Here is a 25,580-nt window from a genome sequence, read left to right as displayed (position 1 = left end):
TAAAGGAACCAGAAGATTTTAAAGATTCTTCAGTAATAATAATAATAATAGCTATGATAGGCATCACCATTTACTAAATACCACCTACTGAGCAGTTATCATATGCATTCTGTCAGCTAACCCTTGGCAACCCCTACAAGGCAGGTCTATCTTATGCCCATTTTAAGAAATGAGGCAACGGAGACAAACAGACGTTAAGACGACGTACCAAGGGTTTGACTCAGGTTAATGCCTGGGCTTGACCTCTTCGCTATGTGTAGTCCAACTATAAATCACATGCATCACTATAAGCTACAATTGTAAAACTTCAAGTTTTAGTTCATTAGACACTTTAGTAACTTTCTCTACCTTCCATGAAAAGCGGCTTTTCATTTAGTGATGACAAAAATCAGTTCTGGGTGTAAGTTGATCTTCCCTTTGTAATTCAGCTATCCTCACTTTAAAAAAAAACAGGCCTGTGCAATTATGTGCTTTACTAAGAACCAAACATACACAACCCCAAATCTGTAAAGGATTATGTATAAATGAGTAGCTGTCCGCTGCACAAACAGGGCCAAGTGTTGTGGATGAAGAACATGACTGTTAAATTTGATTATAACATCTGTCTGTAACAACAAGCTCACAATCTTTCTTCTCTGGTGACAGACAAGTTGTGAAATTTGGGAAAGATTAAGCAAGTCCAATAAAAATTTAACAGCAGCGACAGCTTTACTCTTAGATCCAACACAAATTTAAAAATTGTGATTTTGCGCTGAGGAAATAATCTAATGAAAATGATAAAAATCCACACCAGAAAAGGAATCATTCCAGTTATCGAAAAAAAATTATTACATGTGATGAGAGCCCCAAATGAACTTCTATTTGGATTCACAGAACAACCTTTCAAATCTGTGAGGGGCACTTCCTTTTTCTGGAGGCTTCGTGGGCTGCCTTTAGCAGCGAATTGATTACTTGCCCAGGTAGAGTCTGTACCTTATTCCAGGAAGTGAGCCAGATATGATAAATAAGACTGAAGCTGTGGAATATCCATGAGACGCCGTATTGTCATTTAGACCGAGAAGGAGACAAAACAAGAGCAAGCAATAGCACTGACCCTGGCCCCTCGGTTCTCATCCGCATGACGACTAACGCACGCGGCTCCAGTTCCAGTTTGCTGGGATCCCACTTCTGTGCCGCTTGGGGAGAAAGAGGTGGGACAGGATTTGACAAAATTGGGAACAAAGCCTATTTGGCAGGTCACTGTGGATGTACTGTCATCTTGCTCTTGTGTGGTCTGTGTGTCAGGGTTAGTTTTGACCTTCAGCCACCTTCGCCTTCTCAGACGCTAATGGAACCTGCTAGACAGGCTGGGGAAACCTGCCAAGGTGCCAACCACAACTCTCTAGGCAGAGAATCTAAACCCAGTGTCAGAGTGGAAGCGTCCTCAATCAAATGAGATGACGACTCCAGAACAGGGTAGACGATCATCTGAGCGGGTGAGACGCTCCACAGGAGGCGGGGGGAGACTGCACCCCGTTCTGTACCAACAGGCACACGAATTGCTAATCCAAACCCTGAGATGGTTAAGAAACGTGCTCACTGGCCACTCTATTTGGGGGAAAGAGAGACAGGAACGTGGAGGAAGGTCCTCACTGTGTGCATGTGTATGCTGTGGGGAAGGGAGTGGAGACCAGAACTTATGATAATAACTGGTCTCAGCATCTGACAATAGGAAAAAAAAGGTGTGTTTATGTATAAAATACATACAGGAGGGGAACAACATTGCAACAGAACTTGCTCTTCTAGTCACGTGGCCTCTGGCAGCAGAGCTGCTCCTGTGTCTCTGAGAACAGTCTTCTCCAGTATACTCAGTATACGCCCAACGCTCCGCTCCCCACGTGTATGTCTTCCACCTTCAAAGGTGACTCTTCAGGGCTTCCCTGGTGGTGCAGTGGTTGAGAGTCCGCCTGCCAATGCAGGGGACACGGGTTCGTGCCCCGGTCCGGGAAGATCCCACATGCCGTGGAGCGGCTGGGCCCGTGAGCCATGGCCGCTGAGCCTGCGCGTCCGGAGCCTGTGCTCCGCAACGGGAGGGGCCACAGCGGTGAGAGGCCCACGTAATGCAAAAAAAAAAAGGTGACTCTTCAAATGGAAACTTTTCAGCTCCTTTAGAGACTCTTAATCACTCTCCTCAGCTAGAGGCACAGGTTCTGGGACACCAAGCCCTCTTCCTGCTTCCTCTGGGTCGTCTCTGAAGCCCCTCAATCAGTAACATCCGGATCCTGAATTTATACCGTCCTTTTCCCTCAAGCTCCCGAGGAGCTCCAAGCATTTCCCACGTCCTGCCACCGCCCCCTGTGATGCAGGAAGAGGTCGTAGGTAGAGGAAGCAAGTGCAGATTTGCTAGAAGCGGGTGGCACAGCTGGGGCCAAGGCGCAGGGACCACAGGGCAGCTGGTGGAGGGATCCTGGCCACTCTGGCCCTTTGCCTTTCCTTCGGACTGAGTATTACATTTCAGTCTCTTCACTCTGACAAATCTTAGATCTCTCTGATACTGTATTTAGTGTGTTTGTTTTTGGGGTTTGACAACTTGCTCTGAAAAGCAACAGGTAGGTACAAGTTCTCACATACTCAAAATCATCAGGATTGCTAACGCAGAACTTAGGCAACATAAGACCAACTTAATACTTAACTAGCAAGGACACCGCTCAGCTTATACTTGAAAATAAAGCTGAGGAGACACGCACCCAGCAGCACACCAGTGCTTGCTTAATGAGGGGTTACTCGCGGGGTGCTGTCTTTTATAACACCTGTCAGTCAATCGCAAAAAGCGCTTTCCCTGGAGCCTGAAATCTAAGGGGGCAGTCACAGAGGGGCCTTTGTGAGGTGTCTCCAGGCAGAGGCAGGGGACCTTTAGCCTAAGAAGAGATAAGAGAGCCGCCAGCAGGAGGGTGATCTTCCCAGGTGCTTCTCAGTTAAGCCACCCAGAGTGAGGTCCGGGCGCCTTGACCCGAGACTCTGAAGCTTTGGGGGAGCTGGGAGAAGAGGCGATCAGGAGTGAAGCAAGAGGCGATCGGGAGTGAAGCAAGAGGCCTCAGGAGACGGGGAGAGAGAAGTGAGAAAAAGGGCCTGAGGACGAAGGACGGGGCACCCAGGGATGGCCAGGCGAGTGGCCACAGGCGTACCCAACACGTGGCCACCCTGCGGGTTCTGGGGGTGGGGGACGAGGAAGCCTCTGAACCTCCAGTCAGGAACTGATGGAATATTCTCCAGGATCTCACGTGACCGCGATGAGCGGAGACCTTTTTGCTGTGGACAGCTGTCCCGTCATTCCCATTCACTGGTCCAGTCAACAGATAACCTGGCGTGTCCACACTGTGTCACACAGTGTTCTCAACGCTTAGGACAGAAACACGCAGCCTCTGCTCCTGAGGATCTCGTGGAGGAAACAGGTGTGTCCCTGCCACTATTCAGGTGGCAGAAGATCAAAGTGCCGAGGCCGCCTGTGAAGCCTCCAGGAGAAAGTAGCCTCTGAGATGCTGCGCGCTTCCAGGCGGAGGGGAAGCCTGGGTGTGGGAGGCCCGCCGATTTCACACAGGGCCGGGCGGGGCAGGGTCTGGTGTGGCCCAGGGGCGCACCAGGCGATGGCAGGAGGTGAGGCGGCGCTGGGCCGTGAAGGACCGTGCGGGCCGTGCTGGGGGGTATGTAGAAGGGTTTTTATCTGGGCGGACAGGAAGCCAGAAGTATTTAATCTGGGGCGGGGCATGACCGGACCCCATTAGCAGAGGCTCAGGGAGTGGAGACTCGGGTCCCAGGATGTGGCCGAGCCTGGAGCTGCACACTGGGGAGCCCCCGATGATGGGACACGGGGAGGACGCACAACGAGAACAAGGAGAAAGCACCAAAGATGGAAACCAGGACCCAGGTTTAGGAGACAGGCAGAGGAGAAAGGGGTGGGGAAGGAGACCCGAGGCACGGACAGGGAACTTGGAGGAGAAACAAAGAAAATGAAATCACAGAGCCTGGAGCAAGAGAGTTTCAAGAAGGATGTGATTCGAAAGGGTAACAATCAATATGGAGGTCAAGTCTGAGTGTTAATATCAACAAGTGAAATCTGATAATCCGGATGCAAACACAGCAAAGGTTCCTACTAGAGGAGTGAGGTCAGGGGCAAAATGCCCTGGATTCTAAAGTGAACTGGGTGGGGAGGCAGACTCAGGGAATGCAGGCCCTTTTGGAAGAAATCTGACCAACAATGCTGGGAGGAGAAAGGAACTGCTTTGTTTTGTTTTTGGTTAGCAAAGGGAAGGAGGATAAGGTCGTGGGCATTTTCTGAGCATTATTACGTGTCAGCTCTCTATCGGTGGCAATACTTACATCACCTAATTTTAACTCTGAAAACACCCGGAGGTAGGTATCAGCCTCGTTATATAAATGGAGAACCTGAGGCTCAGAGAGGTGAGAAATTAGTCCAGCTTCCCAGGAAATTGTAAATGGCAGATCAGAGCCAGGAAAGCAGACCTGTTCTCTCCACTGCACCACGCTGTGTTTATTTGCGATGATTTGGGGGTGCAGGAGAAGACAGCAGTGAAAACTGGGAGACCCAGGAGGAGTATGAGCACATGATTTACTTCCCAAGCCTGAAAGCCTTTGAGTGTGAGAGGGGTGTCACTGATAATCATGCTGGGACAACAGGAGCAAAGTGGCTGCCCCAGCACAGCAGGCTGGCTGGTCCCCTGACCGAGGACACGACGTGTGGCTGCCTCAGCGACCTCCATGCCACCAAGCATGACTGCGCACAAAGACATCTTCCGAGAGGTACACTAGCTTCACTGATAAAGACGTTCATGTACAACCCGCGTCTGGAGCCTCAGGACAGCTCTGAGGCAGGCGGTACCTCCATGTCCACTTAGTGATGGGGACCCGAGATGAGAAGTATTGACTGACTCGTCCAAGGTCCAGAGCTGGTGAAGAGCGGACGTGAGCCTTGGAAACCAGATCTACTGACTCTGATGTGACTTGTTACCTAATGCAATAATCCATTTGGTTACCAATTTAAAATCTTAGTAGTCCATTGCTCTTTATAAAAAGAGCATCAGTTAACTGTAAAAGAAGTCAAAAGGTTAAAAAAGGAGGGAGGGAAGATTTTTAATAAAAAAAAACTGGGGCTTCCCTGGTGGCGCAGTGGTTGAGAGTCCGCCTGCCGATGCAGGGGACACGGGTTCGTGCCCCGGTCCGGGAAGATCCCGCATGCCGCGGAGCGGCTGGGCCCGTGAGCCATGGCCGCTGAGCCTGCGCGTCCGGAGCCTGTGCTCCGCAACGGGAGAGGCCACAACGGTGAGAGGCCCGTGTACTGCAAAAAAAAAAAAAAAACTCATCCAGTTATAGCTGGATAGTTTAGCGTCTTGCTAGCTACTGTTATAGAACTGTAAGGTTTTTCACACTGAAAAACCACTCGGTCCCTCGGTGCCCTGTGTCTTGTTGAGTCAAGGGCACTCCCAGCCTGAGCCCGCAGTTCTCCTCCCCGGGGCTGGTGGCTGGGTTCTTCCGCAGGCTTGGTCACGGTTACTTCTACTCACAGTGAAAGTTCAAGTAAGAGGCTGTGTTACAGACAGTCTCACGAGTTTGTACTGCTGTTCTATGGACCCCCAAAGTGTGACATTCAGGCATCTAAAACCTGTCTCCCAAACTCTCACACCACAGCCACAGAAGCCCAGAAGGCTCTTAGCAGGCCAGGGGGCCTGAGGTTTGATCGGTTGTTTTTTGTTTTGTTTTTTAAAAATAATATCTAGAGGCTTGTGGCCTCCTAGGGATGATGATTCCTACATAATGTCAGAAAACTGACCTCAAAAGGATTCTTCATTGGTAAATTGTCCCACTGTCACTTTGGGGAGAACGAGATTTCAAATGACCATCTCTAAATAGTCATAATTCAGCTGGTGTTCACCTTTCCTGGAAGAATGATCCCAGAACCACCAAGCCCAGATTGAAAGAAAAAAAGGAAAAAAGTAAATATCTGACTTAAAAATCCCTTTCTATTTTACATGGTGTTTCTGGTAAGATGATTATTGTGTGTGTGTGTGTGTGTGTGTGTGTTTTAATTTATTTTATTCACTTAGTACAGTAAGAACACCTTTCCATGCAATTAAATATATTTCCACAGAATCTTCTTTTTTTTTACCTTAAGCAACTAGTACTTTTTATGAAGTCATGGAGATCCAAACAAATAAAAATCAATAGGCAATAGAAACAAATCACAAAAGAGAGACCTCATTTCATACATAAGACCACCAGTGAGATTAGCAATCTTTTTCATTTGTACTATTTAGAGTAAATGGCCTGACATAATTTTCACTGTTTAATCTTAAGGTGAATTTCAAAATCATTTGACTAAGATTTTAAGATACGAAACCAAAGCACATTATATAAAGCTTCTCCTTTAAAAGACAAAAGACAATGAAGTATCCGAGAGGAAAGAATTGTACTTTGTATCATCTAAAAATTCGATAAAGCACTTCTGCCATTATTTTCTTGCAGCTTATTCATACCTGAGCCTCTTTTTAACCTTCTTCTGGCCAGTTTGATTTGATCCTGTAGAATCTGAACCCAGTCTCTTGGGCCAGGAAGTTTATCCACGTGATTAGCAGTGCAGTATTTTTCTGTGAAGACTGAAAGAAAATGTGAAATATTGTTAAATATTTTAACAAAGAAAATATGCAGATCTGAAAAAGGAACATAACCCCAAGAAGGAAAAAAACAAAAGAGTGTACTTCTAAAAGATGTCAGTTCTGCAGTGGATATTCTCAAAATCCATATGGCATTCCTTTGGTGAAGATGGAGCTTGGCAGGGCCCATCCTACACACCACGTCCTGTGCTTCCAAGTGAAACCGGTTACAGATATTAAGTAGTTCTACGGAAACTACTCTTTCTAATTGCTCCATGTCCATGTGTATGTGTCTTAAGGGCAGAGGAGAAAATGCTTCCTAGGGGTCCATTGGCCCCGTGACAGAATTCTGCAAGTGTATCAACATATTTCACTTTTCGGCTAACTCAAAATCAAATGGAAAATTACGCAAAAAGATGATGTTCTCGTGGTGATTCCTGCTAAGTCGATCGGCGCTCACGATAGAGGCCGTGCAGTTGGGTGTTAGTGAAAGTTCCAGTCCTACTTGGAGTCAACCTCTTGCATCTTGTATTAGCAGCTCCCAGGAAAGAGCTCCCTCATAAACACAAAGGAAACTCTGGCGTCACGTGCCATGACAGTTATCTTAGTAAAGCCACACAGCGTGTGACGGTGCACGCAGTGCTGGGGTTGGCATTTCTGCTTCACACATCATTCCTGAGCACTTTTCCACCTGCTCCCCTCAAGGTCAAGGCCTGCTATGAGGTCACGTCACACTGCCTCCTTGGTATTTAAAACATTGATAATTTTAACATGTTAAAGGTTTCTTTTGAAAAGAAAGGACAGAGGAAAATGTTGACAGATTCAACTACCTAAAACTGTAAAATTTCTGTTGAATAAAAAATAAACATTTTGGGCTTCCCTGGTGGCGCAGTGGTTGAGAGTCCGCCTAACGATGCAGGGGACACGGGTTCGTGCCCCGGTCCGGGAAGATCCCGCATGCCACGGAGCGGCTGGGCCCGTGAGCCATGGCCGCTGAGCCTGCGCGTCCGGAGCCTGTGCTCCGCAATGGGAGAGGCCACAGCAGTGAGAGGCCCGTGTACCGCAAAAAAAAATAAAAATAAAAATAATAAATAAACATTTCATTTGAATGAGCAGAGCTAGTTCCACTAAACCTACCATGATAGGACGAGCTCATCCCAAGTGAAAGAGCAGCTTCAAGCCTCCACTGATAACTGGAAAAAGTACACTTAGCAAAAAATGTTCAAATAATATGTAAGCCCCCAAGTTGCAAAACACTTTATACCTACTAAATTAGAAAAACAATTAAGCTAATACTTAATATTGATAAAATTCTGTGGATCTGGCACATTCAAACATGACTGTTGGCGTAAATTGGCAAAACCCTTTTGGGAAATAAGATGGTTCTATATAACGAGACATAAAACTGTTGTTCCTTGGGACTGGTAATCTTATTCCTAGAAATTTATCCTAAGGAAATAGTAATACGAAAGAAGGGGAAAAAGTCATAAACAGTCGTCCCCTGGACTCCGTGGGGCATGGGTTCCAGGACCCCCGGTACCAAAATCCGCGGATGCTCAAGTTCCGTATATACAATGTGTATTATATGCACACAACCTATGCACATCCTCCTGTGTACTTTGAATCATTTCTGGATGACGTATTATACCTAATACCATGTAAATGCTATGTCAATAGGTGCCTTCCCTTGGCAAATTTAAGTGTCGCTTTTGGGAACTTCCTGGAATTCTTTTTCAAATACTTTAGATTGGCAGCTGGTTGAACCTACAGGTGCAGAGCCTGTGGATCCGAGGGGCCGAGTGTACAAACATCAACAATCCAGTTGTGCAGGAGGAGATGCAGGTTAGCGAGGGGCGGGTGGATGGGAGGGGGTGGGAGCACGGGATGCCTTTCAGGAGTCGACGCGATCACGGGAATCGGGGCCAGCGCTAGCGAAGACGAAGGGGTGACGGGAACAGATCAGGAACTGGCAGTTCTGGAGGATCCCATGGCCCGGTGAATACAGGAGGAAGGTGTGTGAGGGGAGCTGCGAGATGCATCAGGTGTGGTTTGGAACACGCTGAGTTCGGGGTGTTTGCGGAGTCCTCACGTGGGGACAGCTGGCGGGTATTTCAATACAGAAGCCCTTGGTTCAGGGAAGGGGTCCTGGAGGAAGATGCAGGTTCGAGGGGCACAAACATATATGTGGTCGTTAAAACGACAAGAGAGAAAACAGTGACCAGGGAGAAGTTTTCGAGCGAACAGCACTGGCCAAGCACAGAGCAGAGAGGACCCCCGGGTGTGAAAGGAGGTTGAGGCACGGGAGTCCAGGAAGGAGCCAGAAGCGTGGTCTTGTGCAGGCGGAAGTCCCGAGTGCAGACGAAGGGCCAGGAAAGAGGGGAGGAAAGGGTCCCTGGAGGCTGTCATCAAGGGCGTGGGGAGGGTGGCCACAGATGACAACCTCCAGACGCCAGGCCTGGCGGTGGGCTTGGTGGGAGGAAGGCTGGGGATGGGGGAGGCGGCCAGTGGGGATCCAGGGAGGAGGAGGGGACAGTCTAAGGGACCATGTACCGGAGAAACTGGGGGGGGGGTCGGGATTCGGGAGAGGGATGGGGGGTTACCCTCGACCGGGGCCAGGAGGAAAGCTTCCTCCTCTGAACCCAGAGGAGGGGAAGACAGGGGTGGACTTAGAAGGGGTCAAGGTGGGTCCTCATCGCTCCTGACGCCTCAATGAACTCAATGGTGAAGGGCGTGGAGAGTGCAGGCATGTCTGGAAGTGCCCAGAGGAGAACAGGAACAGGAAGGCAGCAGACGACGGCGCAGGATGCCGAGTAGGAGCGGGGCCGCGTGCTTGTGGCGGCAGCCGCCATAGGGCGGGTGTTTTCTCCAGGGCACCTGGCAGCTCCTCGTCTGGGGTGGAGACCCCCGATGGGAGGGCTGGTGTAGGGTTAGGAGTTCGCCGGACAGGTTTGGCAGAAGGACAGGATATAAAGCATTGAAGGTGGTGGTGACGATGCCCCCTGGGATGAAATGACAGCTTTCTTCACCCCACCCTTCCTTGGGAAGCGCGTGAAGCCAGAAAATGGCTTAGACTTGGGCAAACCTGTGGAGACCAGGGAATGGATAGATCAGTGGGGCTGGCAAGGAGATGCCGGGGAAAAGGGGCAACTGGGAGTATAAGGGTGGAGCGTCCAATGTTGGCAGCGAGCGGGACGTGGGGTCAACGGTGTGGGGTTGAAGTGTAGTGGAGATGAAAGCCAGTGAGGACGAGGTCTGGACACTCTAGCCAGGGGGTCACGGGATCTCTCATGTGGATGCTGAAGTTATCCAAGACGGCAGCAGGACCTGGGAGCGAGAGGACGGAAGATGCAGAGGTGTGCTGACGGGAGGGCTCCATCCCAGCCCCAGCCGAGAAGAGGAGGAGAGAGGAGGAGGAGGGAGGGTGAAGGTCCAGGGAGAATAGCACCCAGGCTGCCCAATCTGTGATCCATGGGGCACGCGAGCGAGCCGCCTCCACCTGGGAGAGGTGCAGAGCAGACAGCATCCCTGGGGTAGGGGTGCTTCTGTCTCCTGTACCAGATGATAGACAGGGGTCTTCGGGGGTCTTTGTTTATTTTCTCTCCCTAAAAGCACCAACTGCAGTGCCCTGGACTAAGAACTCCATAAGCATTTGAAGAATCCACGAACATATTTTCTACTTTTGTTTCTAATGGAAGTAAATACAGTAGCTCAGATATTTAGGCTAACTGGGGGAGAAAGGCCTATCTGAATTAGTAGGAAGTCTTGCTAGCATATATTTAAAGAAACAAGGTTTTATTACATTCAAATGCCCACAATGACACTTCTTAATCAGAGGGCTGCCGAAAAGTTCTTGAAATCGTGTTTTAACGAACAAAAGAAAATATTTGTATTTGGCACCCTATTCGATTATAGGAAAATGTATACCACAGAAATGATTGAATACACCGTCTTAGCAGGTAAACATCTCCCTCCTTCCTTGTAATGTTATTTATGTAATTAATTTCCACAGCAACCCCTCTCTTCTTAGATTGGGAAATGCATGCATCCAAATTAGCCCACATTAGGAAGCAGAGATTCGAAATTAACAAAACAGATTTGGATTATGCCAACATCGAAGTGATTCCCGGCAACCACATGTGTCAACGACTTAGTTCAGGAGAAAGAGAGGGAAGGTCTACCACTGGGTAGGTGGCTTCCAAATGGATCTTTCTCACCATTTTAAGCTCAAGTATTCTGCTGATCGTTCAAAAGGTGACAATTTCTGGTTATTGTTTTCTCCTTTCAGTGAAAAGTTATCTGGTTTCAATCATAAGAAGCCAGGGAAATCTCTGCCTCCTGGGTCTCCCTTTGCTTGCAAAGCATTGGGCTTTCCGAAAAATACCTCTACAAACAAATATTTCCATCGGGCATATTAGTGACATTCTAGTTCATGGCTTACACTCAAACTTAGAAGAAACTTTTAACTAGAATCTACCTACAGAGGACGAAATCCTATTCTTTCTGTTACATGCGCAGATGAGTCCTGAGAACAGGGCCAAAGGACAGTCATTGTGTTGACCTGAAAACACCCCATATGCTATGTGGATAGAGGTATCGGGTAAGCAGAACATATTTTTTGCTATGTGAATCTATAGCTAAAGGTCAAGCTATTATCCTGGTAGTAGTTCCATTAGGAGTAATGATGTGAAAAGAGGTACTGCATTTATGAGCTGGGTTTCCTACTATGTTAATAGTGGGTCATTAAGAACCAGAGTAGGACAATTTGCTTTTATCCTTAGAATGCAATAGGTCCTAAAAAGAAATTTCCCTCTTCTCCTGTTTTAATATATTAAGGGGAAGCAAGGGATAATTTTAAACAATCCAAATAATCTGAACAAGTGGATTAAGCCCAACAATTAAACTAAATAAAAGAGTGGAAGCATCTACTCTGCTTAACATACTTTGAGGTCCCAAGGCACAAAGCGTATGTAAAGTCACCAGGGAAATGACAACTGTTCAATTTGATCTGTACGTGAATAAGGACTTTTCTCAGATGCTTGCATTCATTCGAGCCATGCCCTTTAACTGTGTATCAGTAATGAATAAGCTAGTGGTGGCTGAGTGGATCCTTCCCTGGGAACGTGGCATCTAATATAATCATCAATGAACACGTCGGTGTGTAGCGTGTCTGCACGTGATGAGCTGGGAACAGAGCGGATCGGCTGCGTTCCCCAAACAGCTGTCTGTTCACACGATAGTTCCTAGAGGACCCGTCATGAGGGTTTTTCTGGCTCTCTGCACTGAGAAAAGCAGGATACGGTACGGATGTTTAAAGAAAGCCACTGGATCACACAGACAATTTAAGAAGCAGGAGAAGACTTAGAGAGCTTTAATTTCACTGTGAAATCCTCTAACTGGGTTACAACTCCGGCCAGCTGTGAGAGGCCAGCTTCTGATTTGTTGACTCAGTGATAACTTCTGGTCAGACAGACAAGCGGAAATCAAGACTTAACATCAAGCAGAAGGGAAAGTGGGGTCCTCGTTAGATCTGCCAAACTGCCTGAGGCTGTGCGGGCCCGGGTCAAGGGTGAGAAAGAGAACGCGAGCGGACAAGGTTTCCCTTCCGGCTGTACCCACCTCCTCCCATCAAGTGAGGATGAAAGCCAGTGCCCCTCCCACATTTCCCTCTTCCCTTCAACTCTTTCCAAGCTATGATTTGAAACCTCCCATGTGCTAAGTACCATCTATCTATCTCATTTAATCTTGGCAAGAACCTGGTGGCACAGGTATTGTGATCCTATTTGACAGATGACAAGCTCAAAGTTCGGGCAGGTTAAATAACCGGCCCAAGATGGCACAGCTAATAGGGATTATTTTCCACATGAATTAATTAATTTTTAATTTAGTGTTGTATAGGAGCACACAGATTCTGTAAAAGAATAATGATCGAATTCTCCAGTAGAGGCAAATTGACAGCTAAGGTAATGCTTCCATGTGAGAGCTGTGAATGCTGCTCTACTTTCAACCACACAAAGCAGAAGCGTGGCAGCCAACGGGGGGAGGGAGACCCAGGCAGGTCTGTGAGATCATGGTCCCCCCATATTAAGGGGCCCAGGTGGCCTTGGTATGGAAGGGAGAGGGACACGGACTCCGGTAGCTTGGGTGTATAGTGAGGGTGAAATAAGGACATCTGCAGAACAAAGATTGAAAGACTATGTCACACAGACCGGCATTCAAAGAATTACTAAAGGCTGTATGTACCTGAGGAAAAAGAAACCAAATGTGGAGGGAAAGATGGGGGTGGAGGGGAAGAAAGGGAGGGCATGACCTGTAGGATATTAAGAATTACTGCGATGCCAAACTAATGAAAACTGTGTAGTACTGGCTCAGAGGCAGATAAAAGACCAAGTGTAAACATGGAAAAGGGGAGCTTAGTCTATGAAAGAGGTGGAATTACAATTCACGTTAAAAAAAAAGAAGTATGGTGTTAAAATGACTGACGACCCATAGAGAAAAACACATTCAATCCCTCCCTCACATTTTAGGCAAAAGTAAATCCCAGGTGGATAAAAGACCTGAATACGAAAGAGAAAACGTTAAAACTTTGTTGGAAAAAAAAAAAGAGAATGTCATTACATAATCAGGGCAGGGAGAATTTCTTACAAAGGGCACAAGAGGGCTTCCCTGGTGGCGCTGTGGTTGAGAATCTGCCTGCCAATGCGGGGGACACGGGTTCGAGCCCTGCTCTGGGAGGATCCCACATGCCGCAGAGCAACTGGGCCCGTGAGCCACAATTACTGACCCTGCGCGTCTGGAGCCTGTGCTCCGCAACAAGAGAGGCCGCGATAGTGAGAGGCCCGCGCGCCGCGATGAAGAGTGGCCCCCACTTGCCACAACTAGAGAAAGCTCTCGCACAGAAACGAAGACCCAACACAGCCATAAATAAATAAATAAATAAATAAATAAAAATTTTTTAAAAGGCACAAGAAATGCACAAAGCATAAAGTAATCTATCTGACTGTTAAATCTAAACTTTGGTATGATAAAGGACTTTGCCGGAAAGTTTCTACAAGTCGGAAAGTGAGAAAAAATATTTTTAATACCTGTAACAGAGGAAAGAATTCATGTAAGTCAATAAGGAAACAAAAACCTAATGGGAAAATAGGAAAATGATGGAAATTCACGGAGCAAAATAACCAAATAATAATAAATATGAAAGGACGCTCAACCTCGTTAATTACCAGGGAACCCACCACTGAGGTGTCATTTGAGACCAATCAGACTGGCAAAGAGTAAAATTTGTTAACACCAGATGTTGGCAAGAATGAGGAAAAATGGGATTTTGTATCCACTGCTGGTGGACGTCTAAGTGATACTGTTGGCTTTAGAAGGCCATTTGGCAACACTTAGCGGTGCTGACGATGCTTCTACCCCGAGACTCAATCCCACTGCCCACTGCACGTCGCCTGCCATGGAAAATCGTGAGCAAGGAGAACCAACTAACTTAACTGTCTCTTAACAGAAGGCTGGGGAAAGAAAGTGCTTTATTTATACAGTGGTGAGCAGTTAAAATGAATACACTCGTTTTGTAAGTGTACTGATATGAATAAACTTGAGAAAAAAAGACACAAACTTGCAAAAGTACAGCATGAGGCCGTGTATAATATGTAGACTCACAAATTTGCAAAACAGTAGTAAATGTGAGGTATGGATACACACTTAAGCAGTAAAATAAAAACAGCATGAACAGGGAAGATTCACAGCAACTTCACATTACTCTGGAGCAGGGAGGAGAAAGAGTCTGGTGAGGAACATTTTGATTCTTAAAAAAACTAAAGGGGTGGGGTGGGGGGAGGGTATGAAGTAAACCTAACATCTGTTTTCAATCTCAGTGGTAAGACGGAGAGAAAAGGAATCGTGGAAAATGTCTTCAACACATTCAAGATGAAGAGGAATACCATTATTCCCACTTCTGACCTCAAGACTACTTACTGCTAATGGGGACAAATGTTGTTCTTCAATCAGTCTATGAAGAAATCAGACACTGTCTCCTAGGATGAGGCCATGGAAATGCCAGTGCTGACTAGTCTCAAGCACACTCCTTACACACACTCTCTCAGGATGAGCACCAAAAGCTTTCCTTAAAAGAGAACCAGAAGACTGGGTGATCGGCCTGCTGGGAGGAACAGGTGAAGGCAGGAATCCATCACCCTGCAGGTCTCAGCTGAAATGCGACCTTCTCAGGCAAGGTCTCCCTGAGTTCGTTGACCAGTGATTTTTAAATAATACCATCTAGTGATCGCCTAGACTATAAACCCAACAAGGGCAGAGATCACAGCTCTCTCGTTCATGGCTGGCACATAACAGGCAGCATAAGTGTATGGTTTGTGGAAGAATAAATCTGAGAAACTCTTTTTCTCTGATCTTTGACTTAACTTGAAAGAACTGAAGGAAGAGTTTCTTCAGTAAATAGCTATTGGCCTTGAAATACACAGAGTCCTGGAGTTCATTTCAGGTTTAACAATAAGACTTATAGTGGTTTGTCAACGAATGCACCTAAATATGAAGTCTCCAGATTAGAAGTAAAGATAAGGAAATACAGTCATGCAAACAATAATGTGTTGACTGATGAGATCAGAATATCCTACTGAATTGCGTATGCAGGAGACTGCAGGGGAATCAGCTGGTCCAGCAGGGTGATAGCTACCAGTAACAGCCACCGAATACTTCGGCCCTTAACGCTGATCCTTGCACAGGGCTGTAACTTCCAGTTGGTTGTTGTAATGAAAAGCAATCTAGTTATCCATAAAACTGATTCCCAGTCGTATTTAATTATGAGAATTTGGACAAAATTCACTGACCCATAGTATTTCTGAACTGGAAGAGACTTGAAAATTCAGCCAAGCCTCACTCTTTTTTTTCAAGAGAAGGTAATGTTTCAAGACCTTACGTGACAGAGTTGGGAGTAAACCTACATCCCACGATGCTCCTTTCACTGTCCCCAAACTTGCTGGGACTTGGAGGTTTGAACAATCTTGTGGAATCGCAGTGATTCTCAAAGATTTGAGGCCAGAGTAGTCTGGAGGAAGAGAACAGTATCCTCTGTCTCCCTTTATTTAGTTTTTGCTACAATGGGGTCTCTGTCTAAGAGGAAGTGCCTTTAATGGTGTCTTACATTAAACAAAGTTAATTTTAATTTATTTTTATTTAACAAAGCCCTCAGCAGACCTAATCTGCAACACAACTAGTGGGCAGTACAACACTTTCCTTCGGCTTGCAGTGCTGTAACACGTTTGTTTCACGTGCTTGGTGTATTTTAAGGGGATGTATTATATCTGCTAAATATTAAGATCTGGTTAATAACAAACTTTGATAAAATGGTGTTTTACTCTTTACCCCTTTTTTTGGCAAAGAGAAATATTTCAAGATCATAGATTTATAGAAATTCTACTTGGAAGGCATCTTGGAAGTAGTATAACTCATTTATTTCATAGATCTGGAACTGAGAGCCTCAAGTGAAACAAAATTTAAGAGGTCGAGAATCATCAGTTCAAACAGTTGGTCAGTGGCACAAAAGCACGTGTCCGCCAAGTGCCCAAGCACTGCTTCATAGAATGCTTCTATGTTTATCTGTTCTTTACAGAAATGAATGAGGAGAAAGTGCTGAGTTTTTCTCTGAGTTCTTAAAGCTAGGGTTTCTTGGCACGTGAACTTTCGAAGTCATTCCATGAGGTCCTGAGTTCGCCCACTAGCCAGTAACAGCCACAGGACCAGAATGAGTTATGACACCTTTGGGAAGTTCAAGGACCATCCTATCCCTCACAACCACCTAAATTCAGAGATGGCCAAGGTGGGAAGAATAAGAATGATGAGCTGGGAGAGCAGTGGGGGTGATGCGGGCCTTGCCCACGGGGATCAGGTCATCAGAGCAACACGCTTGCCCCGTCCCTGCCTGCATCTACCTGTGGCCGATGTCGCAGAGTGAACATTGGGGTGAAGATGCTGGGCACTAGGTCAGGGCTGATGCCTCAGATTTTGTTTCCTGTTCTTTTTTAATGGTGACAACTCCCTTCTAATTGAGATCAGCTTGGAGGAAATTGGGGGCTTATGTTGAGGCGGACAATAAAAAAGTTCTCAAACTTTTCCTTGATACTCTCTCTGAGGCACCAAGGTGCCATCAGGATGGATGGCTAAAGAAACACAGGGGTGGATAAGTATACAGATATATCAAGAAGGCTTGAGATGGTAAAGACAGAAAATGGCACATTTAGCCTGCTTAGGGATTCCATTTGGGATTTATTTAAAATCCAAATCCCACAAGAAACTTATTTTACTTTACCTTTTGGAGATGATTACTCTCTGGCATGGATGAAAGTGAGAGAAACTACAGTTCCTGTGTTGCGCGTTGTGGAGACTGCTCCTTGACATTTAACAGTAATCCACGCTTTCAGAGCCCCCATGGAATACAAATAAGGTTTTATATTCAGGATCGCCTTGATGGTTTTGATTGACACGATTTATACCCTTTTTGAGTACTTGCACCACTTGATTGGTCTGTTGCTGTTTTTCTTCTATCTTCAAACTTACATTCTGCCTTCTCGAATTTCAGCTGCCCTCTTCCAGCTGGTCATGGAGAGGTTGTGTGCTTGTCCTGTTATTCATGCCTTGTATACATCCAATGGGGTGGAGTTGTGTGTTTTTTTAAAAATAAATTTATTTATTTATTTATTTATGTAATTTATTCTTTTGGCTGCATTGGGCCTTCGTTGCTACACGCGGGCTTTCTCTAGTTGCGGCAAGCAGGGGCTACTCTTCCTTGTGGTGCGCGGGCTTCTCATTGCGGTGGCTTCTCTTGTTGCAGAGCACGGGCTCTAGGCACGTGGGCTCAGTAGTTGTGGCACACGGGCTTCAGTAGTTGTGGCTCGCGTGCTCTAGAGCGCAGGCTCAGTAGTGGTGGCGCACGGGCTTAGCTGCTCTGCGGCATGTGGGATCTTCCCGGACCAGGGCTCGAACCCTTGTCCCCTGCATTGGCAGGCGGATTCTTAACCCCTGCACCACCAGGGAAGTCCTGGAGTTGTGTTTTGATTTTTAAGAAACCACCTTTGTCAGTGAGGATGAATTGACTGCCTGATTCCCTCCATCCCTCTTTCTTTCCTTCCTGCATTTATTGATCGTTAATTGTGTTTCACATGCCACAGAATATGCAGAGCAGATATTTCCCATGTAAGATTGGCTCCCTAGGAACTTACAGTCTTGTTGGAAAGATAAGATGTCTAAACACAAGTAGGATGACCAGAGATCCTGATTTGCCCAGGATAGTTCAAAATGTCTGTTTTCCTGGTGAAATGATTAACAGCACCATTTTCACACTCAAAAGAGTCCCAGTTTGGGCAGTAAATGATACAGCCATCCTTCACATAAACCATGAGTAGCAAAGCTGAGGGTCAGGATGTATTGCTAAGCTGTCTAAAGGTAACATGTGCCATAGGAATTTAGAGAAAGGAGAAACCAGTGGAGGCTCGGGCATCAGGAGAAAGTCTCATGGGAGAGATGATGAGACTTGGGCCGGACCAAGAAGAATGAGCTGGATTTGTCTACAAAGAGAGAAAGAGCACTGTAGCCCTGGGGAGCACGGCACAACTCAAAGTCCAAAACGAGTTTGTGATGCTTGAGGAACAGTGTCAGTGCTGGGCTGGGTCGCCGGGTAGGAGCCCAGGGAAATGTGGTTGGGAGGAGAGGAAAACCAAGTTATGGGAAGTCTGGGAAAGGCCAGGGTTTGCACTTGATTTCATGGGCAAAGAAGCGGTAGGAAAAACGTCATGAACTCTTGTCTTACAGAAGAAGAAATGAGGGGCAGGGAGGATATTTAAAGAGTGTTTCTGCCGAACTTCAGGGACAAGGTGATGGACAGCTGGACTAGGATGGTGTCAGAGAAGCCAGAGACCGGTGAATGGGAGGGGAGGGAAAAAAAAAACTGACGGGACCGGGTCGTGAAGTGGGATTAGTAGCAGAAGAAAAAAAAAAAAAAAAGCATTGATGGTGATTCTGAACTTTCAAACTTGAAAAGTAGGAGAATGTTGATGCCTCTGTGAAAATTAATGTGTCTGCTACATCAATAAACTATTTGCATTTCTATCTCCCCTGACCTCTGTTCTCTACTCGTACCAGTTACTCCCCATACTAACACTTTCAGCTCACTGAGGACAGGGAGTGGATCCTACCCAGAGCCTGCTATATAACAGAGGCACTCAGTAAAGGAATTAATGAATAAATAAATGAATGAATGAATAAATAGCTTGTTTAAAAAAATGTGTATGTCCGGGCTTCCCTGGTGGTGCAGTGGTTGAGAGTCTGCCTTCCGGTGCAGGGGACACAGGTTCGTGCCCCGGTCTGGGAAGATCCCACATGCCGCGGAGCGGCTGGGCCCGTGAGCCATGGCCACTGAGCCTGCGCGTCCAGAGCCTGTGCTCCGCAACGGGAGAGGCCACAACGGTGAGAGGCCCGCGTACCGCAAAAAAAAAAAAAAAAAAGTGTCTGCTGGGGGTGTTAGTGTTAGAAGCCCCAGGCCACCTTTCAGGTGATGCACGTGTGGGTAAGAAGGACCACCCCTGACTCTAGAAAGAGGCCAGGACAGGCCCCCATGCCCGGTGGTTAGGCTGGATGTCCTGCGTGCCTCGGTCCCTGCTGTCAACTGTCTCCCTTGCTCCTGGCTTCTGTCCACATTTCTACTTAGGATTTGCCCGCACTTAGTTGTAGATGGCTAAGCTGCCTCCACACGGGGGGAGATGAAGAGGCTGGGGGAGACATGTACATAACATAACCAACACTGGATGTGCTCTGTGACCAAAGGGACAGGGTGGATGCAGGGGCACCACGGTTCTGGGAAATCCCAGGAGCCGATGATGGAAAAGTGTCAAAATCTAACCAAGAGCCAGAAGCACCAGAAAGAAGAACCTGGAAACACAGTCAGCATAACAGAAGACTTGACTCAAGGAGCAGTCAGTGAGAAAACCCGACTAATTCCAAGAGGCAGCGTCTCTCTCTTCTAAGGATGCTTTTAACCGGACAGATACAGCCAGGCTTGCTCTTATACAAAGATGTCTTCAAGGCAGCCACAATAGATGACAGCTTTCAGTTCAATTTTAAATAAAGGTCTATGGATTTTGAGGCATTTTCTTAATGGAAGCTGACATAGATCCTTAGTTTTTCTTGTGGGCTCACCATCAATCCCTAGTACTACAGTGACAGCAACTATTCCATGATCAGCTGCATAAACCCCTCTAGGGCAGCGATCCAAGCAAATGTCAATTCCCGAATCTCTCAGATTTCTGCAGCATACCTTGTATGAGAGAGGCAATAACCCTTCGTGGAAATGAATTAAAATAATTGCCAGATCACTAGCACCAACGATAGGTCCAGGAGAAAAGCTACGAGGAATGCAATTTGACCAATTTTGGACTCATTATCCAATTCTGCTTCCCAGCAGTGGGAAAGAAAATAGGAGAGATGTGGCATTACCTGAAGATGCCCGTGAGCGTTTCAGATCAGCCACACAATTCAGGGATCTAAAGGAAAAAGAGATGGGCTACACAGAAAACACTGTTTGCCAGGTTCAGGGCTGTGGCTAGCCCACGTCATGCCATGATGCAAATTAGAAAGTCGCCCCTTCCTTGGGACAATTGACTTGCCTCTGCCAGAAAACTGTCATAATAAATAAACAAATCGGCAACGTCCACCAGGGGAAGGGTGCCCATAACGCTGCAAAACACACAGTCATGCTATAGTGACCCTGCTTGTGCGACAGAAACTCATCTCTTTTGACAGGAGGCTGTTTCTGTAATGAAAAGCAGGCTGGGTGAGAATTCAGTAACCGGGACTTAGAACTGAGTCCTTGCGAGTTAATCCACAATGGGTTGCCATCCGTGGTGTGATGGGCTGAAGACAGATCAACAAAAGCCACAAACTCCTTCTTAACAAATGTCTCCACGTTTCCCTTTGCTCCTTATGCGGATAGAGTTGTCATTTTGAGGAAGGAGAGGTTCCTTTTCTGAGCTTACGGAAGACCAGTGACAAAGCAGGGACAGTCTTGCCACTCTCTCTGGCCCCAAGCTGAAGGATTCTGGTTCATTAAGTCTGGGATGGGGCCGAGGCAGCTTTAAGAAGGACAGCCCCAGCTGAAAACCCCTGGGGCAAACTGTGTTTGCGTCCATTGCAATGGCATTGATATACATGAAGTTAAACGCTTAAAGGTGAACGGGTTGGTGAGGACTCAAGGCCCAACGCTTAGAATAGACTTTAAACAGTTCTGGAGGCGAAAGGCTTTCACCCAGTGTCTTACTTCACTGAAACCGCATTGAAATTATTCTGTAAGTTGACCTCTTCCATTCTCTTTGCATCTGGGACACCGCTCATCCTTCAAGGTCTGGTTCTGATGTCACCTGTTCCGTGAGCCCTTCTCTTACTGGGACTTCCAGCCTCTGTGCTTTCTCCCTCCGTGAATGATGGGCACTTGACGTTTATTCTGTTCTCTCTTGGAGACGGTTCCAGGTCCTGGCTCACCGTTTACACGTCTGTCACTCCGCTGGACTGCACGCTCGTGAAGGTCAGGGGCCACGCCTCTCTAGTCTTTGTCACCCATTCCTGCCTCACAGTGGGTGCGTTGTAAGCACAAGTGTGGTTAACAGCAACGCCACGCCTGCTGATGATTTATACGTTTGTGAGGTCAGTGAAAATACTGCCAACGTTTTGGTGCTCTTGTGACTTATCCAGTATGGGAAAAGAGGCAAAGACCAGAGGGTCTTATGTATCGCACTGTTTGCTGCGGAAGTTGGCTGGCTCAGTGCTTCAAATATGCCATCGGGGAGCCGGGCCGAGCGCTTGCCAAGAATGGAGATGACATTTTCTGTAGTGATGAGAAAGCTTCACAGAAAACTACACATTTGTTTATTGCTCCGCCTGCTAGACTCGCGCTGAAGTCTGGCGGTGCTCCTCTTCCACTTTGGTAAACGAGGCAGTTATAACCACTCAAGTCCTGGGAGGCACTGCGGGCTCGTCTGAAACCAGGGCCCTTGTGTAACACAACAGGGAAGAATCAGCTTAAGCCCCGGAGAGTCATCGGATGAGAGCCGCTGACACACGTTATCTTCTCATTTGCTCCAGGAGAGACGCAGGGCAGCCTACAGAAAAGGAGTGCTCTTAGCAACAGAGGAAGACGAACGTGTGCAGGAGGGCTGTGCAGCCAGTACAGATCGTGACCGATCGAACCAGCGGTTAGCGTCGGAGCTGGGATGGCACTGCTCTTCCCAGGGTGGTCTGGAAACAGCCTGCCCCAGTCACCTGCAGGTGCTTGCTCAAAATCCAGATTCCTGGGATTACCCTACACCTACTGAATTAATCTCCGTGGATGGGACCCAGAAATCTGGGAATTTTGAACCAATACCTCAGGTAATTCTGGTGCACACTGAAATATGAGACCAGCTATGGAAGGGGCTGGACACACAGGGCTCTGCGTATGGAATGACCAAGACTCAACATCACCCACCCGTCACTGGGCCTCCATAAAAAGAGGGGGAATGCAAACAACAACAACTAGGTAATAGTTACAGACAAGCTATGAATCTGATGTCATTAAATAGTCGTTATAGATTATTTTGTTGTCATATATTATTCAGGTCTATCCTGTTTTAAGCTGATCTGATATGTAAAAATCTGAACAGATTAGTTAACAAATGAATATTCATTTTCCAAAAGGATTTCTTGAATGAAAGCATTTATCAACTGGTTCCAATGGCCAAACACTTCAACTAGAATTGAATTTACATACAACGCTGGAAGACTACTTCCACGCAGGGCAACCTGCACACTCTTTCTCTGTGGTTCTGTGCACTGGAAGAGTCTCTTTCCCTAGGGAAGGGATCACACTTCTATTTTTCCCTCTACTATGACGGGACTGATTCTCACTGTCTTCAAAGGAAGACCTGCCCTGAAGCTAGTTAATAAACTGAAGGACAGCTAAGCTTTACCTAGAAATTCATTCTGAATAGAACACAACAACTGAGCAGTCATTTAAAATCATTAGTATGGCCACCTTCCCAGTGGAATTTATAAAGAATCCAAAGTGCTAAATTTTAAGATAGAAATTTAAAGCTGAGACTCCTTTCTTTCTTTTCATATAGTCCTCATAGAAGGTATGAAGTAAGGGCTCTGGAGTGAGAGAGGCCTGGGGTTAAATCTTGGCTCTCCCACTTACTAGTTGTTTCCTTTAAGTTTACTTAACTTCTCAGAGCCTGTTTCCTCTCCCATAAATGGAACTAAACTCATCAACATCGTAGGGGTATTCGAATCCAAGCTGATGTTTCAGCCTTGTTCTTACAGGGAGTTCTCAGAACACGCAGAAGTTACTATCAAGAAATAAGAAATCAGATGTTGATTCCTCTCCCAAACATATTAAAGTCTATTTGAGATCAGATAGAAAACAGCTATTCACTTTTGGGGCATAAATCCAAGGAAATGAGTGACGATATACAATAAAAATGGAAAATAAAGGAGTTCCAAAATGGGAAATATAGACCCTACGTGTCTCTAGAGTTGCTGGAATAAAAGGAGAGGTTTTGGTGGTCTGTTCAGCAGAGCCTATGAAAGGGTGAGGTCACACGAAGTGTCAGAAGCATAGTCGAGGGTTTGGAGCGCCACCACCTGAGGAGGGGTCCCGCCCAGGGATGCTCTGATCCCCGCGGGCCATCCCGGCCGGTCGGCAGCACTGATGCTCCCCCAGAGCAGCAGTGCAGTTTGTGCTACATGGAGTGAACGAAGGGTAGTAGAGTGGTTCTTGCACTTGATAAGGAGACGTCATTTCCTTTGAATGCGAGAGGACTCCAAAACCTAGTGCAGTTTGATAGTAATAAAACTTTCTCAGCTAATCACTATGAAGCTGAATTAAAAACCATAACCCAGGTTCTAAAAATGGCTTTACTGCAACTACACTTTCTGAAGAGCATTCAGAGGTGCAGTGATTACGTCAATATCTGATAACCCTCACTAGGTCACCCTGTGTGGTCTCCTGGGCATAGGACACCAAGAACTAGGTGGTCTTTGGCAGGTAAAGCATAAAGGGAGGAGAGTACACCTGGGTCCTGACCTCCATTCTGCATCCTGGCTGTAACATCATTTCCAAATTAAATCTAGGATACTAAACGATCCTTAGCACCAAAACCTAAGACTCCACTTAATAAGAGCCTAAGTTGCTTCTTCCCAGAGTTAAATTCAAAGTGCTCAGGTGAAAGTTTCTAATTAAGGATCCTTTCATCATCAACATCTTGGGTCATACCTATAAATGAATTTTTAGTGAATTACCAATAAGTGGTCCCTACCATAAAACAGATGAGACTGTGAAAAGCATGATCTCTACAAAGAGGCTTATACATATTTTTCAAGATACTGTACCATGGGGAATATTAATTATAACTACGAAGAGATATGTTAACAATCCCACGATAAACTCTGCTTTTTCAGTCCATTTCTGTTCCTGTTCATGAGCATTTTACAGGTTTTCCTTATCTTGTTTCCCATTCTTGTCTTAACCAACCTCATCACTTTGTCTGAAACAAAAGCCAGCCTCCACTGTTGTTTTTACTGAAGGTTTCATAAAATCAACCAGTCTATGTATATTCCTAGGTTGTAGAACTTATCAAATTAATACAGTATTGGTGCACTGTCCCATAAAGGATGGAGGAAGAAACACTGAGTATTTAGTATTTGCAAAATCTTTTCAAAATATGTGGTAGACAGCAGTAGTCACATGAGTAGTCTCCTTGCCATTACTATGTAGAAAGAAACAATTTTATCGCTTTGCCAGATTACTCAGATTCGAAAGACTTGGTGAGGGAAATAAATTTCTTTTTTTAACTCTAATAATAGCATGAAAAACTGGGTGTACTTATTCAATAAGACCGTCAATTAGGAGTTGCTCAGATTTCCTGGGTCTCTCCCATGTATACATGGTATTAAATTTTGTGTGATTTTTTCTCTTGTTAAAGAAAAAAAGACCTTCAATGAATAGCTACTTCCAAAAATCACTTTATAGTATAGTGTGTGGGTTAATAAACTTTTAGCAAGTCAAAGTACGGCATGAAAAGAAAAAAAATATTAGGGAATTAAGAGAATTGTATTCACATTTATATTCAGTGTTGGTTTCCATTTTTTTTGTTTGTTTGTTTCTACCACTTTATTAAGTGGTAGAAATTTACAGCCACATTTTGACATCAATCCTTCCAAATTAGGTGTGAGAAGACCTGAGGATGGATGTTTAGTACTAGGCCCATGATGTCAATAAGTTAAGGGCAAAGTCAAGATGAAAAATAAAAACCTATGTCCATTCACTCACCCAACGTGTATTTATGGAAACCCGACCGTGTGGAGAGCGCTCGGTGAAGTGCAACAGGTAATAAAAAATAGGAAGACAAAGCTTCTTCTCAAGGCGCTTGTAAGAAATTGTCAGAATAAATCAGGTAGAACGTTGGCTGATCAGTATGAACAGGATGTCTTCGTAAGAGAGACAAACCTGACGCCACATTCATACTTTGAATGAGGATTGTAGGAATGTACACGGTACCCTCTGAAGAGCAGGATGATGGAGGCCTTTCAGCTGTCTATGTTTTTTTATGGTTTGGATTTTTTACAAGCATGTGTTATTTTTGTAATCAAGGAAAAAAAGTCAAAATTGAAATATTTCTATGGATCAACACGGCAAGTAAACGAGTGAAGATACGATATCTGTGGCCTTAGGTTGTTCGTGCCTTATGGGTGGATTTCCGTCTGTTTTAAAGTTACTTTGTTGTTCTAAAAGAATTTTTTAATGCCAGGTTTAATTCAACAATAAAAGAACGAGTATGAAAAGTGTAAGTTCTTTGGTTTGAATAATCTGCTTTATTATGCACTAGGGGCAGAAGAGCCCTCATT

The 25,580-nt window shown here is 45.9% G+C and overlaps 1 protein-coding gene across 5 annotated transcripts in view; it reads right to left on the bottom strand.

Moving 5' to 3' along the window:
• The window catches only part of BEND7 (BEN domain containing 7), a 77,857-nt gene that overhangs the window by 7,578 nt on the left and 44,699 nt on the right, over positions 1 to 25,580 (bottom strand). For all 5 annotated transcript variants that reach the window (XM_081226980.1, XM_081226981.1, XM_081226982.1 and 2 more), the window contains one exon: positions 6,528 to 6,647. In XM_081226980.1, coding sequence (XP_081083106.1) covers positions 6,528 to 6,647 — 120 coding nt within the window. The remainder of the gene's footprint in view (positions 1 to 6,527; positions 6,648 to 25,580) is intronic.

The sequence above is a fragment of the Mesoplodon bidens genome (genome assembly GCF_964165515.1).
Source record: "Mesoplodon bidens genome assembly, chromosome: 3".
NCBI classification, from domain to species: domain Eukaryota; kingdom Metazoa; phylum Chordata; class Mammalia; order Artiodactyla; family Ziphiidae; genus Mesoplodon; species Mesoplodon bidens.
The sequence above is the reverse complement of the archived record's forward strand: the minus strand, read 5'-3'. Positions and strand labels throughout refer to the sequence as shown.